The sequence below is a fragment of the Ambystoma mexicanum genome, chromosome 4p (genome assembly GCF_040938575.1).
Source record: "Ambystoma mexicanum isolate Mex_15411 chromosome 4p, UKY_AmexF1_1, whole genome shotgun sequence".
NCBI classification, from domain to species: Eukaryota; Metazoa; Chordata; class Amphibia; order Caudata; family Ambystomatidae; genus Ambystoma; species Ambystoma mexicanum.
The window spans coordinates 1,261,501,478-1,261,517,405 of NC_090927.1; the positions used below are offsets into that span (position 1 = coordinate 1,261,501,478).

Here is a 15,928-nt window from a genome sequence, read left to right on the forward strand (position 1 = left end):
AGAATAACAAATGACTTGCCTCCGGTAATGTTCTTTCTGATGGATGAGCCTACCACAGATTCCTCACCGCTTGTTCATCGTACCCCACATTCACAGTGCTCTCTCCTATTCCTTTCTCTTTTAGTGTCAAGGTATGTCTCATATATTTTGTAATCCCCAAAACAGCTGAGCAAAGTGAAAAACGAGTTAACAGGTCAGGGACACGGTACAAGCTATTTGTACTGACGTCACATCCTGCCTTGGAGATTAAGAGCGCCAAGGGACGTGCCCTGCTGTTGAAACTTTGAGATCTACTCCCACTGGAAAATATATCTAAGATGAGGAATCCATGGGAGACACATCCTTCAGAAAGAACATTACCGGCTGTAAGCAATCTGTTCTTCTACAGGGAAAATACCTTGACTTAGTCATGGTTGATGAGTTCAGACCTTCTGTCGCATTATAACCATTCCATTAGTCTGTCATAAACTAATATCTTAAGCCCTCCCAGATGGATATATCGGTGAAAGGCTTTAAAACACTGAGAAATCAGAGGTGACTTATTTGATAAGGTCCACCTTCAATATAATCCAATAAAATGCAGCAGTAATGCAGGAATAAAATTAGCACTGCAAGCTATCACAGGAAGGGTCAATACATTTGAAACCAGGATTCATTAGAGGGTAAGAGTCCTTGTTTCCTTCAGTGCTCCATCCAGAATAAAACAAGATCAAGCATCAGTTAAAGCCAGAAGAACAGATCAAGGAGAAAGATCTTAAAAATAGCAGACGTCTCTGATCCAGTAAGATTGCCAAGAATAAACCGATTATAGATGAATTTCTTTCAGGTCCTTTGTAATCCAGAGCAAACAATGTTTTTTTCAATTTTTCACACCTCTGTCCCTAGATGCTATTCCCAGGGCCTTCATTTGGAATATGTTAAGTAAGGTGTATGGTGATTTTACAATTTCTGAAGAAGGCACAAATTCTTCAGTGGAATTGGTCGTAGATTGAGATTTACACAATATGCTAGAAAAGCCCAGTGATATGGGAACATTTAAGAATTAAATTGTTAGGTATGGCTGTTGGGTACCAAACCATACCGGATCGAAAATGGCGGTGACACTCTGGATTTTGCGGCCAGCGTGGCTCTACAACACTATCTTGATAAGCTTCCTAAAGGATGCAAACCATCAAATAGGTAACATTTTCTGGTGGTTTTCTTTGGATTGGCTTCCAACAGTCCTTTAAACAAAGAGTGTTATTTAGTGTCATAATACATTTGTTGTTCTCGAAAAAGAGAGAAAATCATTTAATTATTTGTTCACCTTTAATGTTTTAGGGAAGCTGCAGACTAGAGGTAGGGTAGAATAGAATGTTTGCCTAGGTTGAAAGAAACAGCTCACTAAGTGAAGACTTCTGTGCAACAGCCTGCTATCTGAAGTGCGCTCAAACTATCCCATGAGACATGTTAGGTGCTCGTTATGAAGCTGATCTGTTGAATCTATCCTCTGCGAAATCTGATACAAGCGGGGCTATTACAGGGTCTCCACATTATTTTAGCATTACCACTTTTTTAAAGACTCATTCAAGCAGTTTGCTGTATAGCAGTCTATAGTTGTCTTTTATGGAATTTGCCTTTGGCACAAACAATGCCCTTAGGATCAACATCTTAATATGCAGTCCTATTTGTATGCTTCTACATTTTTAACAGCATTATTTAACCTAAAATTTGTTTGAAGGATGGGCATTGAATCAAATTGCTGAGTTCAGGGGTGGAATTTGAAATAAATTGGATGGACTATTGTTGGCTCAGAGTTTATTGTAGTATTTGCCATACACTCACTTTATGCTCTCTGTTAGGCAAAATCCAGTGAAGTTCCCTTAGGGAGTACTACATCAGATTAGGACTACAGGTGAGAGCAATAAATCCCCTTTGGTATCAGTCCGTACTACAAAGATTTAGTTGGTAGCTGTGGCTGAGCAGTCAGACTTATCTCAAAGGGGAGATGAGCAGTATTCAGGGTTTACACATTAGGCCTACAGTTCTATGGCACAAGAAAACACTGACCAAAGCTTGGTAGTTAAAAAGTAGTTATATATTTATTTTACACACTTCTAAGAAGGTACATGTATCACAAGTATCAAGCAAGTTAAATTAAGTCAAGGAAAATTATTATACAACTCCCTATTCAATGTTAGACAAGTTTGCGGTAGAGTGTAAACTGAGCAAAACGGCACAGTGAAAACCAACTACAAATGGCACTCTACAATTCTTCGAATGGGAGGGAAAGTACAAGTAAAAACCGAAATACCTTCAGACACCCCCTAGCAACACTTCCCTGAAGTTTTGTGAACATGTAATGCACAGTAACACTTTAGCAGAAAGATAAGTGAATGAAAATTAGCAAAATGGCACTCCACAAGTTAAAACAGTAGGAAGGAAGAGGGGTTCAGAAGATTTAGGTGCATCAACACATTTCTTATTGGAAACCAATCTAGTGAGAGCAGATCTAACAAATCAGCCAGAGTCAGTGGTACAGGACCAAGAGCTTAGGAGCAAAAATGTTCTTGTAGCTGCAGTCAAGTCTTTAGTAGAAAAATATTGAAGAGGTAGATGCGAGGTGAAAGACAATGTTAAGAGATAGGGCGGCCAACCCAACAAGTAGTCAAAGGATTTAAAACACCTTTGGGGCTACCACGGCGAAAGGGTTGCCTGGCGGAACAATGTACCTTAAACGTGGAGAAGTGGTTCCTGCGGTGGCTGTTGTTCCTGGTAGTCTTTGCAGGTCGAGGGGTCCGGCAGAGGAAGAGAGGCTCTCGTTGTGGAGGAAGATTCGAGTCGCTGCACTACCCAGGGGAGAAACCAGCCGCGGTGCTGCCAAACGAAGTTTAAAAGGTACGCTCCTTTTTATTCGCGGTCCGGGTCGATAGCTGCCTGGCTATCTGGTCTCCAAGTGCTGTGCACTGTCGATTCGACCAAGGCAGGTCCGAGGAAGCGATAGGTGAACTGGTTGACCCCACCAGCTCCAGGGACGAAGACTCTTTCGATGCAGATCTCCTCTCGTCATGTGGAAGAAAAGTGTTGAGACGATCCGGCAGGGCTTCACCGGTGGTGTAGATGCTGAAGATGTCTGTGGCTTCTCACCCCTTCGGTTCCGTAGTTCCAGTGGCGACGTCTTGCTCTTCCAGTCCTCAGGACCCTGCTTTTATGCAGAAAGAGACCCATTCATACAGCCTAGCTGTCACTCACACAGTGGAGTGGTCTTCTTGGCGGGAGACCCTCCAGCCTATCAGGTTAGAGTGTGACCTGAGTTGCTGTGGCAACTCTGTCCATGGGTTCTACTCCCCCTCCCAAACAACAGACCCACCCCAGACTCTGGCACCGAAAGGAGGGGTTCTTGGCAGAAGCCCACCAAAATAGCGAACAAAGGATCCCCGACCTGGGTTAGGCGTTTTAGAGTAAGACACGAGAAAGAATTTATATCAAAGTTCTGGCAAATAAAACCTACCGGAGTAAAGTTAATAATACAATAAACCAGCGGTATATTAGAGGCTGTCAGTAAAAGTGGTAGCCTCGAACAATGGGAAAATCCCATAGGAAAATATTTGCGGTTGAATATAAAAGGTAGTAACCACTGCCACCAGCCAGAAACTTTTCAGAGAGGGACTTTAAGGTACCCCCTCGAAAATGAACATAGGGGAAAAACTATTAACCCCTTCCAGTACTTCCATATTAAGATGGGGTGTACTGGTTAAGTTCATAACAATTGACTAGTAAAGTCAATGGGGACTTTACATGCCCTGGGAGACAGTAGTCAGTCCCAGGGTATGGAGTCTATGTTTGGGGGTCGCTATGACACCCCTGTGTCACTGCACGGAGGGTGCTGTGTAACACATGTGCACAAAGATGGTTCCAATGGGTGAGAGAAAATCCCATAGGCATTAAACACAAAAATAGCCTAGAACACACCTAGCAAGAAATGCCTAAGAGTAGGAAAAAGAGTCTCACTCTTAGCAGGTAAAAAGAAACCAACCCTTCAAATTCAGCAAAGCTGCTGGGGGACTCTATAGGTAAGGGAAATTAGCCATAGAATGAGAATTCTCCCTAACACTCTGATCATATTGTGTGCCTTTCATTCATTGGGTTTCTTATTATGTCTGTTTAGTTTATGGAGATGAAAGGCTAACTTAGAAATGTTATTATTGTTCTAAAGAGAAGCAATTCAATGTTAGTTGAGAGTTTAAAAAATAAGGTGTTGGTGGATATTACAGTAATTTGGTCTCCTAGTAGGGTCTGTCAAAGGAGGTAGACATTAATGACAGCAGAATCCTTTACAGCTCACTGTACTAGGAGCCAAGAGGTGGGTGACCAGTCTTAAGAACAGTATATGTCTTAGTGATGCTTTGATATTTAACATAATCTGAAAAAATTGTTCACCAGCACTCCATGGTCTCCCAGGTGATTTTTGTTTAGCATGCAAGAACGCACTGAGCCCATTCTTTTCTGATTGTTTTCAATGTTGTCTAAAAACAGTCCGTTTTCTACATCTGAGGGACAGGCATTGATAACTCTGATTCCAGAGAAGCTGAAAACAAAAATCCCTGAATGAAAATGTTAGGCCTATCTCCCTAATTAATTATATGAACATATTTACTGCATTTAACTAGCACAATTAAAAAAAAAAGTGGTGACATCAAATCCATCTGGATTCATATGAGGGTATCGGGTGTAACACTAATATGCTGTTGTGACTTATTGGAAGAAGGCTTTAAATCTGGGAGAAGGGTATCTTTCACTTAAAACTGATGAGGTTTGGTTTTTGTGAAAACTCGTAGACCTCTTCAAAACTGGGAATGGTGGTATTAGCTCATGAATATTGACTGATTATCTAATTTCATATGCACTTTTGAGAGGAGTTTTCCCCGTTTCTCACTTTTTGATTAATATTTAAAAGCCATTGTAGCTGCTAACATGCAAAATAGTAATATTTAAGGTATTGGTTACAGTAGTCTCATCTTCAAGCATATAACACATGTATATGATGCAGATCCATTTCCATTACTGTCTGATCTTGAGAATTATCAATATTCCAGACATTGGCCAGTACTCAGGATGTACGAAAAACCTACAAACATAACTACTAGAGGGAATATCTGAGGCATTCCTTGGAACCCATACTTGGGTATTCTCATCACAAAATCTTTTGAACACATCAACATGCATCTTGAACATATCACTTTCACAAACCAAATATGATGTAAACAGGTGCTTATTACCAACCATGTCTTCAATGCCTTGAGAGAAACTCAGTCAAAATTGATTCTACAAAAACTAATGTATGTTTTTAGATCACTGCCGCTTGTGATATCCACATATTCGAATGGATTGGTTCCTCCGACGTATTCCACATCTATGACAGGTAATCACCACAGCTGTGCTGCTTCGGAACATTTTCTGCGTCCTGCGTCGATGACGTCGATACACTGTCCTCGAGGGCCTCCGTCGAGCCGACGTCACCGGATGTTATAAGTAGGACGCACGATACCCGTAGCCTCAGTTCCGTTTTTTCTGCGAACGTGTTCGCTGAGGAGATCTCGGCACGCCTAGGTTCTTCTGTAACTTCTATCGGTTCTTTGAACTTGGTTATTTGTGAAGATATCATGTCTTCGTCTTCTGCTACCCCGCGGTCGGGATTCAAGAAGTGTCGGGACTGCGGTTCCAAGATGTCACTTACGGACCCGCACGACGTCTGCCTCTGGTGCCTCGGCGAGGACCACGCCACTGATGACTGTGATGATTGCCAGTCGTTAACGTCGAAGGCCTTGCGGGAGCGGAAGAAGAAGCTTTCTGTAAGTAGGGTTTCCAAACCCCGAAAGTCAAAATCCGCTGGGCTTTCGACCGATGATTCGAGGGGCGACTCTCCGCGGGGTCTCAGTCCCGGAGTGGTTCCTGCCATTCCTCTGCCTCTTCTAGGCACTCGCAGAAGTGCCGTCACCGGTCGCCTTCCCCGTCCTCATCCGAGGACTCCGCCAAACGGCGGGTAGCTTGTCCTACCAAGCATTCCTCCCCTGCGGAATGGGATTCATTTCGTAAGGAAATGATGGCGATTTTCGAGTCGCAGGGCTCCGTTCCATCTGCGCCTTCGAGAGAAGCCAGCAAGGAACGGGCTAGGGCCACTGTTCGCACGCCTTCGGGCTCGGGGGGTCGGCGCGATCACCGGGAACCTTCGAGGTCCCGGTCGGACAAGGTGGATCGCTCTAGCCATGCCCGCTCCAGGTCCCGGTCCTCGACGCCCTCGAGACTGGTGGAGCCTGTGAGGTCTTCTAAGAAGACGTCGAAGCCATCGGAGCCATGTCCATCGAGGGACTCTCTCGAGGCTCCGCCTCCGAGGAAGTCATCGACGCCATCGGCGCTGAGGCCGTCAAAGGACACGCTCGGGGCACTGCCCTTGAGGCCTGTGTCAAAGCCATTGGCGCCACACTCGACATCAACGCCGATTCTGTCGACACCCTCAACGCCTTTTGTGGAGGCTTTACTGGTGGTACCCTGTCCATCGGTGGAAACTCAGAGGAAATCCTTGAAGAAGTCAGTAAGGCCTGTATTTGAACCTTTTTCTGTGCCCTCATCCAGGGATTTATTCCAGCCTCTGGATTACATCTCTGAGGTGGATGAAGGGTCTGATGACAGTTTGGTTCCTGTGGAGGTTCCTGACAAATTCGTGTCTGGTCATAGCCAGTTGGAAGACCTGCGTCAGTCTTTGCACGACGCCAGTGGTCTGGACACCTCTCCGGAGGTTGAGTTCGGTTGGCCTGAGCCTGGCATGCACACCGAGTCTTCATACCGGCGGCTCATGTCGAGGGTGACGGAGTACTTGGGGTGGTCTGCGCCACCAGTGGATTTTCTGCAGGTTGACCTGACAGATATCCTTGACCAAGGTCCACCCACTGACCCGGTGCTGCCATTTCATATGGCTTTACAGAGAAGGGTGGCGGTGGCTTGGACTGCTCCGGAGATGCTCCCGGCAGTGAGCAAGTCGTTGCCGAAAAAATACTGTCCAGCCAGCAGCGATCCCTGCTACTTGACTACGCACCCCACTTCAGAGAGTTTGGTGGTGCAGGTGACTACGGCCCCAGCAAAGCAGGCGTCGTACCCTACCATCCCTCCTGATAGGGACGACAAACGTTTTGATGGCTGGGCGAAGAAAGTGTTTTCTTCTGGGGGTATGGCTTTACAGGCAGCCAACTCCGTGTGTGCCTTAGCACGTTTCGCTCACACTCTGTGGAATTGTGTGTCTTTGGCAGCTGAACATATTCCCGAAGGGGAGGAATGGGATGGTTTTCTTGCCCTCGTTCAGGATGGCAAGGATGCCATTTGTGAATCCGTTCAGTCAGGTCTGGACATGGCAGATTGTGTCAGCCAGTCCATGGCGGCGAGCACCGTAATGCGCAGATTTGCGTGGTTGCGGAAGTCAGGGTTTGCTCCTGGCATACAAAGCCGGCTTCTCAACATGCCCTCTGATGGAGTACATCTTTTTGGCAGCAAGGCTGACAAGAGCCTTGAGAGGTTGCAGGCCTCTAAAGCTGCAGCGAAGTCGTTGAGCGCTGCAGTTCACCAACCTCCACCTTTTCGTCCTAGGGGACAGCAATGGAGGGGAGGTTCCTTTCGATACTACTCTTCCTTTGGTAGATCGATGGGAGCTGCAAGTCAAAGGGGCCACCGTAGGAGTACCAGAGGTGGAAAACAAGGTACTCGAGGTGCCAAGGCCGCTCGGGCAGTTGCCTCTTTGCCCTCAGGCACTGCCGCAGCCGCTCCAGCTCAGTCATGAGGCCATGTCCCATGGTTCGCCGGTTGGGGGAAGGCTGGCGCAGCATCTTGTAGAATGGCATGCCATTACTTCAGATGTGTGGGTTCTGGAGATCATAGCCCACGGCTACTGTCTTCCTTTCCGGCAGAGGCCTCATGACAATCTACCAGGGAATCTCTCTTTTTGAAGAGTCCAAATCCGCTCCTTGCACAGGAAATCAAATCCCTGCTGGAGAAAGGAACCCTAGAACTGGTGCCTGTAGCGGAGAGGAACAAGGGATGGTATTCCCCTTATTTTTTGATCCTGAAGAAAGACGGGGGATTGAGACCCATCATGGACTTGCGCGGTTTGAACAAGCTCCTCAGGAAGGACAAGTTCAAGATGGTTACTCTCTCTGAAGTCCTCCAGACCCTTCAACTTCAGGACTGGTTGGTGTCTCTCGACCTCGAGGACACTTATTTTCATGTGCCGATTCATCCCAAGCACAAAAAGTACCTGAGGTTCGCGGATGGCGACTCGCATTTTCAGTTTCGGGTCCTGCCGTTCGGATTGACTTCCGCCCGAGGGTCTTCACCAAGCTCATGGTGGTGGTGGCAGCGTATCTCGGGAAAGGGGGGATTCACGTCTACCCCTACCTGGACGATTGGTTGATCAGGGCGCGCTCTACCGAGCAAGTCCTGGATCATCTGTCAGTCACCTGCCACTCCCTTTACAGGCTGGGCTTCTCCCTCAATTTAAAGAAGTCCCACTTGACACCTACCCAGCGGCTCCAGTATATCGGAGCAGTGCTCGACACATCTCTGGGGCGGTGTTCGCCTCCCCAGATAAGGGCTCATCACATTCTGCAGATGGTGCACAAGTTTCAACATGCCCAGAGTCTCCCTGCGTTCGAGTTCTTCAGGTTGCTCGGCCTCATGGCATCCTGCATTCTTCTGGTGCCAGAGGCCAGGTTGCGGATGAGATCTCTGCAATGGGCTCTCAAGCTGCAGTGGTCGCAGTCCTCTGGCAGGATGTCGGAACCCGTTCAGGTGCCGCCCTCGGTCGCCCAGAATCTTCTGTGATGGGCCGTCAAAGGCAATCTGATGAAGGGGGCTCCATTTTGGCTACCCTGGCCGGAGGTAACGATCATGACGGACGCGTCCCTCACGGGATGGGGAGCTCATGCCAACGAGTTGACAGTCCGCAGTCGTTGGTCTCCGTCGGAGTCCCGACTCCATATCAATCTGTTGGAGCTGAGGGCCATCAGGCTAGCCCTGAAGGCTTTTCTGCCGTCTCTGCGGGGGAAGAATGTCCTGATTCTGACGGACAACACAGTGGCCATGCACTACCTCAACAAAAAGGGGGGGCAGGGTCTCTCCCTCTGTGCAGAGAGGCGATGCAGCTCTGGTTCTGGGCCATCCAGCAGGAAACTTCGATCTCGGCAGTTCATCTGGCCGGAGACGAAAACGTGGCAGCGGACGCTCTGAGCATGCAGAGCACGGTCTCTCACGAGTGGGAGTTGGCTCAGGAGATTCTCCTGGAGATCTTCACCCTTGGGGGGACCCCACAAGTGGATCTCTTTGCCACCAGTGCCAACCGGAAGTGCGAACGGTTCTGCTCGCGGGAATTTCCTCCAAGAGGATCCTTAGGGGACGCGTTCGTAGTGGAGTGGTCCTTCCCACTACTGTACGCGTTTCCTCCAGTCCCCGTCATTCTGCAAGTGTTGCGGAGGTTTGGTTCCCGAATGATCCTCATTGCTCTGTCATGGGCCAGGAGAAAGTGGTAAGAGGTCTTGGTGACAGGCTGCTCGATTCTACTTTCTCCTCGCATATGACAAGTAAGGGTTTTGAATATACGATATCTCGCCACATTCACCGAGCCCATAACAGCATCACAAATGGACATTTAACTGTAACAAGACGGTTTTTTTAGTTGCATCGTGCACTATTTCATCTCACCAATCATTTTAATTGCTGTGTGTTCGAATGAGGATTTGAACATTTTATTGCATTTCAACATTAGTCCGGGTGTACTCACTACATTGGGGCATCTAAACTATTTTTCCATTGGGTTCTCCTATCTGCTCTGACTGAGGCTTTCCCTCCTTTTCTCGCAGATGCCTGCAAGGGGGTTGAATCCCGCCACCACTCCTCTGCGGTCTGGCTGTTAGGAGTCTCACCCCAGACCAGTCCATACTCATGAGTCCTGTCCTCTGGACTATTTAGGTTAGTGGATCTGCGAGCTAATCGCTTTATTTGCACTACTTTCAAATACACTTATTGACTAGTTTATTCTAATTACTCTTAGGACTCACTGAGAGTGTTTTTCTTGAATACAGTATGAAAGATGAGCACATCCAGCCCTGAAGATGGATTAGGTTAATCTGAAACACGTTGGCACCAAACATCACCTAGGGTGCTTTCTTATGTTCAAACTTCAAAAGTTATTACCAATGGCGTAATTGTGATATAACTTTGTAAATTTGGTTTTCCCGAGCATTTTTACAGCTCAAACTGTACCATTGTTGTGTTGAATCACTGTCTTGCGACAATTTTTACTGTTTACACATCGCACTGTGTGGTTAACAGTGCGATCTTAAGTAACTGTGATATATAAACACCTGTGTTTCACCTGTCAAAACCTGTCTTGAGTCAGTGTGGTTGTTTTTCCTCTCTATACTCCAGTAGGCGGACAGAAGTATTGAAATATGGTTATACTGTAACAATTATGAGATTGTGAATAACCTGTGAGCATATATGTACAGTGCTCGCCACAAAAGTACAATATTACTACCTCAACCATTAGGGATGACTGACTCTATGTAGTTCTTGGGTCAACCCTCTTGAGTTGCGATACTTTACCTGGGATATTATCCAGTTAGGAGTGCATCATTGGGTTTCTGGTCGGCAACGTCCAGGGTGTGTTTTGTTCTTTACCCGGACCTTCTCGACATGTCCATCTGCCCTCCACGCCGTCTTCCCTACGGAGACGATCTGCTCTCACGGGAGGGGGGTCGGGTTCTCCATCCAGAGGTCAAGTCCCTCAGCCTTCATGCTTGGCTTCTGAAAGGTTGAGGTATAAGGATTGGGACCTCCCTGAAGATCAACTTGAAAATGGAGTTGTTGCTTTCGGCCAGAAGGCCCGCAACCAAGTCCCTGTACCGTTGCCGTTGGAGAAAGTTCTGCGACTGGTGCAGGGTAAAGAATGTGGATCCTTTTTCATGTGCCATTCCTGTGGTTCTGTCTTTTTTGCTTTCGTTAGCCCACAAGGGCCTGCAAGTGTGTACAATTAAAGGTTACCTTGCGGCGCTGCCCATATTTAAGCACTCGTCTGAGAAGTGTTCTTATTTTAAGATTCCTTTGATTTCTCAGTTTCTGAAAGGGCTCACTAATGTGTTCCCACCGTCACCTTTTCAGGTGCCCTGTTGGGATTTGAACCTGGTTCTAAAATTCCTAATGGGAGCTCCGTTTGAGCCTTTACATTCTTGTCCTTTGAGACTGTTGACCTTGAAAACTGCATTTTTAGTTGCGGTTACTTCCGCTCGCAGAGTGAGTGAGTTGCAGGCACTATCCGTCAAGCCACCCTTCACGGTGTTCCATAAGGACGGGGTTGTCCTTAGGGTTCGTCCTTCTTTTCTTCCTGAAGGTTGTGTCGGAATTTCATTTAAGCCAGAAGGTCATTCTTCCGGCGTTCTATCCTCCTCCGCATCCTGGTAAGGAAGAGGAAGGCTCCATAGGTTGGATCCTAGGAGAGCGTTAAGCTTCTACATCTCACGCATGTCCCGGGTCAGAGTGGACGATCAGCTTTTTGTAGGATACGCTGGAAGGCGTTTGGGTCAAGCTGTTACTAAGCAGACCTTGTCAAGGTGGATTATCTTGACCATCTCGGAATGCTACCGTCTGGTGGGTAAGGACCCTCTGATAGGCTTGAGGGCCCATTCTACTAGGGGTGTGGCTGCCTCCACTGCTCTGCAGAGGGGTGTTCCCATTCGTAACATTTGTGAAGCAGCCACATGGGCCTCTGACCATACATTTGTAAGACATTACTCCCTGGACTCGATCCACGGGCAAGACTTAGCCTTTGGTAAGGCTGTCCTCTATTCTGCAATTTGATTGGGTATTCTAAAATTCTAAATTCTTTTCCCACCTCCATACGTTGGTACTGCTTTGGGAGTCTGTCATAGATGTGGAATACGTCGGAGGAACCAATCCCTTTGAAGAACAAGTTACTTTCTTACCTCGTAACGTTCTTTCGATGGGATATTCCGATGATGTATTCCACATCGCTCCCTCCCTACTTGCCCCTCTACAGAATTTCTTATGCAATTACAGCTTCCATTTTTCCGCAAGGCTTTCTGTAGTCATACTGGCAGAAGATTGGTGCCACACGTTCTGGGAAAAAACTACAACTGAGGCTACGGGCGTCATGCGTCCTACTTATAACATCCGGTGACGTCGGCTCGACGGAGGCCCTCAAGGACAGCGTATCGACGCAGACGGTGAAAGTTTTCCGAAGCAGCACAGCTGTGGTGATTACCTGTCATAGATGTGGAATACGTTGTTGGAACATCCCATCGAAAGAACATTACCAGGTAAGAAAGTAACTTGTTCTTCTTTCCTTTGAATTGGTAAGCTGATCAAAAATGTAATTGTAGAGATGGCAGTGATGGAAATATGGAAGAATAGGTGTCCAGATGTTTCACATGAGATAAGTTGTGGTTCGCCAAACCTCTGCAGTGGTTACACAACAGCTATACTGTGACAAATTACCTGAGGGGTTGTATTGGCAAAACACCAGTGTCTCACACGTGACGCCCCACAATCCCTTACAAACTAATTTAAATAATGTAATATAAGGTAAAAAAGAGATGGTTGAAGAAACAGAACAAGGGAGGGTTGCCTATGGAGTAATCGTGTGACTAATGTAATCCAAAATGGAAGACTGAAAAGAATGGATTTTCGAGAGATCGTGAAAATCTGCCAGGTGTGTGTGTGGGGCGGCTACATGGATCATTATTTCTAAGAGATGAAGTTGAATTATTGTCTTGAAGAGTGGGAATGAGCAATTTACCACTTAACATTCTAAATTCTTTGAAAGTAGGAGATACAAGGGTGAACTTCTAATTTACAAGCCCATTTTGCAGAGACTGTACGAAAGCTCCATAAAGACCATATACAGTTTGTTGCAATATCGCTTGACTGGCATGCTATTAAAAAATGTCATTAGGAGACAGACATCTCCTCTGGAGAGATATATTTGTGGTGGACTCTTAACAAATAATTTCTCTCAAATTATCAGAAAATGCTAGCAATTCAATAAAACATGTTGCTCTGCTACTATTATACACTAACACATTTTTCAATTATCTAAAAAATCAGTTGGTGCTGCTGCAGAGGAAGTTGGTACTGTGATGAAGGCCCATGCCGGAGGCAAGGAGATAGGGCTCTGGTAACTAGGGAGAGCCAACAGCTCCATGATGTAAGCCATAGTGTGGGTTTAGAGAGGTTCCCCAACGCATGTATAGCTTTGGTGTTACTCCACAAAATGTTACCCATGAACCATCTCAGTGAAATAAGGTTATGTCACACTGCGGACAATACTATAGAATAGTGAGGAAATATCAAATGGTTTAATGAGCCATGGAAAACACTGTACTTATAAAGAGAATCTATTAATTTGAGAGATGCAGGTCTGCCACTCAGTCATGTAGACCATTGTAGGCCGCAAACCTACCAAAATGGGCAATCCTGCTTCCCAGAAACCTGTATTGTTACTTCAATGTCATGCAGAAGGTCCAGTTTCACTAGCAAGCGGCGATCAGTGCTGCAGCCCATGGCCTAGGAATAAAAATGGCTGCCAGAGGTGTAAAGTGAGCTCGGATAGTGGAGCTGTGCGTTAGGCCAGTAGCCAATTTTTAATATGTGATCAAGTTGTCCTGGCGCCACCTTGTGAGTCACAGGCTCTATTCACATGCTACACACGACTGAAATCTTTATCAGTTGCCCCGCAACCCACCTGGCAGGGATATCAAAGGGAGCAGGAAGCAGATGACCGTGTGAGAGTAATAAGTGCAGTGAGAGGCACAGCACGTTTGGTAATGTGCCAAGCAGGCCAATCAGATGGAGAGGAGAGTTAAGGCAGGTGAGGGGGAAGTGATAGTGGCGGAAGTGGGAGTGGAGTTCGGGGAGGGATACTGGAGAGCAGAAACAATGAAGGGAGACCAAATGGAAGAGGGAGAAATAGGAGCAGGAGGCAGAAATGACCAGTGGAGAAACAGAGTGGAGGAGCTATATGCTAGAAAGGTGGTGGATGGTAACCAAAAGGAAGATGTGAAGGTCAAGGCTGTGTGTGTGGGGGGTGCTGGGGAACAGGTCAAGAGGTCAACAACTGTGAGCGACACCTAGACTGGTGGAAGTGCTGGTCATGGTAAGGCTCTGTCAGCGCCTCAAACAGGGAAGTAAGCCTGCTTTAAAATGCTTTTGTGTTTCCTTGTGTATGTGTTCTTTGAATTATGCCCCTCTGTTCAAGACATATATGTTTCAATGCCTTACATTTGTTATTTTTCAAGAAAGCAACTCATTAAGGCAACTCCTTTACTTATGGTTCTTCAAACCCATTCATATGTCACTTTCACCATCTAATTAGCTCTGCCTTTCACACAGCATATTGCCACTGGCTGTTCGGGTAAGTGTCCTAAATTGTAAGAGGCGGCCACATCAACGTTGGAAGTTTCTGGTTCGGTTAAAAGTGTCTGGAATACTGACCACTAAGTTTCATAAACATTGGCATAGAGGGTAAAGAAAAGGAGTGGCGGGCATTGGTAGTGAGGAGGTACAATTTTCTTTCTCACTATATGAAGTATTAACTGATTTTCTTTTTTTTTTGTTTTGTGCATTTTTAGGTCGTTGGATTTGTGATTGTTGTCAGAATGGTCCACCAACACCCAAAAAAGGCAGAAAACCGAAGAACAGCAAAGAAGGATGATGCGATATTTTAAACAGTTATACAAGCTATAAAAATAATGGTGCTAATCGACCAATCCATTTCTCGAAAAGAATCAACGTGATACCTATACCTCTTTTTCACATTTCTACAGCAAATAAAAATAATGAATTCCACCAAAATCTCTATATTAATTTAAACACAAACATTTGCTTTTCATTTGATTTTGGTTTTTATCAGCGTTTTTGGAAAGCAAGATAAGTTTGTTTATGCAATTGAGTATGTTTGTTGTTTTTAAACATTTGTTGGTCATTTCTCTATTAACCACTGTAAGGAACTCATGGTGACAACAGTAAAGACAGACACAATGAGCACAGTTCAGGGGTATTTATTGAACAATGAAATGCAGGATGGAAAAACGCCTAACCTAAATCTAAGATGGAAGCAAGCGTTGACCATCAAATGAAAACTAAGGCAGTCCTAGTGGCGTTGTGTCAAATAAAAGGGCCTATACTAAGAAAAACCTATTGCCAAGTCCTTACAACTAATTACAGAAAGAGTGTGGGATAGGGTTTCAATAAAGAAAGAAGTGTTCTCAAATAATAAGTCAGGATGTGATTGCCATGGGTCTCCCTTCCCCACGTTTTCAGCACGGGATAAGGTGCGACTTCTGAGCAGAGAACACACTTAAGCTTTCCCAGCATGAGCCAACACTTCGGTTACAGCTAGCACAGTACACGCTTGAGCTTTCTCAGCACGATCTGACGGTTCTGTTCCAGCTATCAGGTTCTTCGATGGTTAAGTCTCTTAACTAAAGTCTCTTGCCTTAGAGGCCTGATGTATCCAACAAACACAAAGTTCTGCTTCACGTATACCTTGGGTATGGCTTCACCCCTGGGTCTCCCTCTTTCGGGTGTAGACCCTTCACAAATTCGTATGCAACACATTGATTACACAGTTCCTTTTTCAATGCACTTTTACACTTTGGGTGACAACTTTCCACCCCGGATCTCCCTCTTTCGGGCTTGGACTGCATTTTGACATTTGCTTCCCTCTGCCGGGTTCACTTTTGACAACTTTACAACACACTGTTCATGGGGACTTCAGCAAACAGGACACATTTCTCTTAGCTTTTCAATCATCTGTCAAAGACTTTCAATGGTACAGAGGATTTTACAAGACCCCTGTATCACTATTTTGACCTTTTCTCTACGCTTCCCA

The 15,928-nt window shown here is 45.9% G+C and overlaps 1 protein-coding gene across 3 annotated transcripts in view; it reads left to right on the plus strand.

The window, feature by feature from the left end:
- Window positions 1-14,889, plus strand: part of PHF10 (PHD finger protein 10) — an 815,357-nt gene extending 800,468 nt beyond the window's left edge. For all 3 annotated transcript variants that reach the window (XM_069606947.1, XM_069606949.1, XM_069606948.1), the window contains one exon: window positions 14,667-14,889. In XM_069606947.1, coding sequence (XP_069463048.1) covers window positions 14,667-14,749 — 83 coding nt within the window. In that variant the 3' untranslated portion in view covers window positions 14,750-14,889. The remainder of the gene's footprint in view (window positions 1-14,666) is intronic.
- Window positions 14,890-15,928: the final 1,039 nt, after the last annotated feature.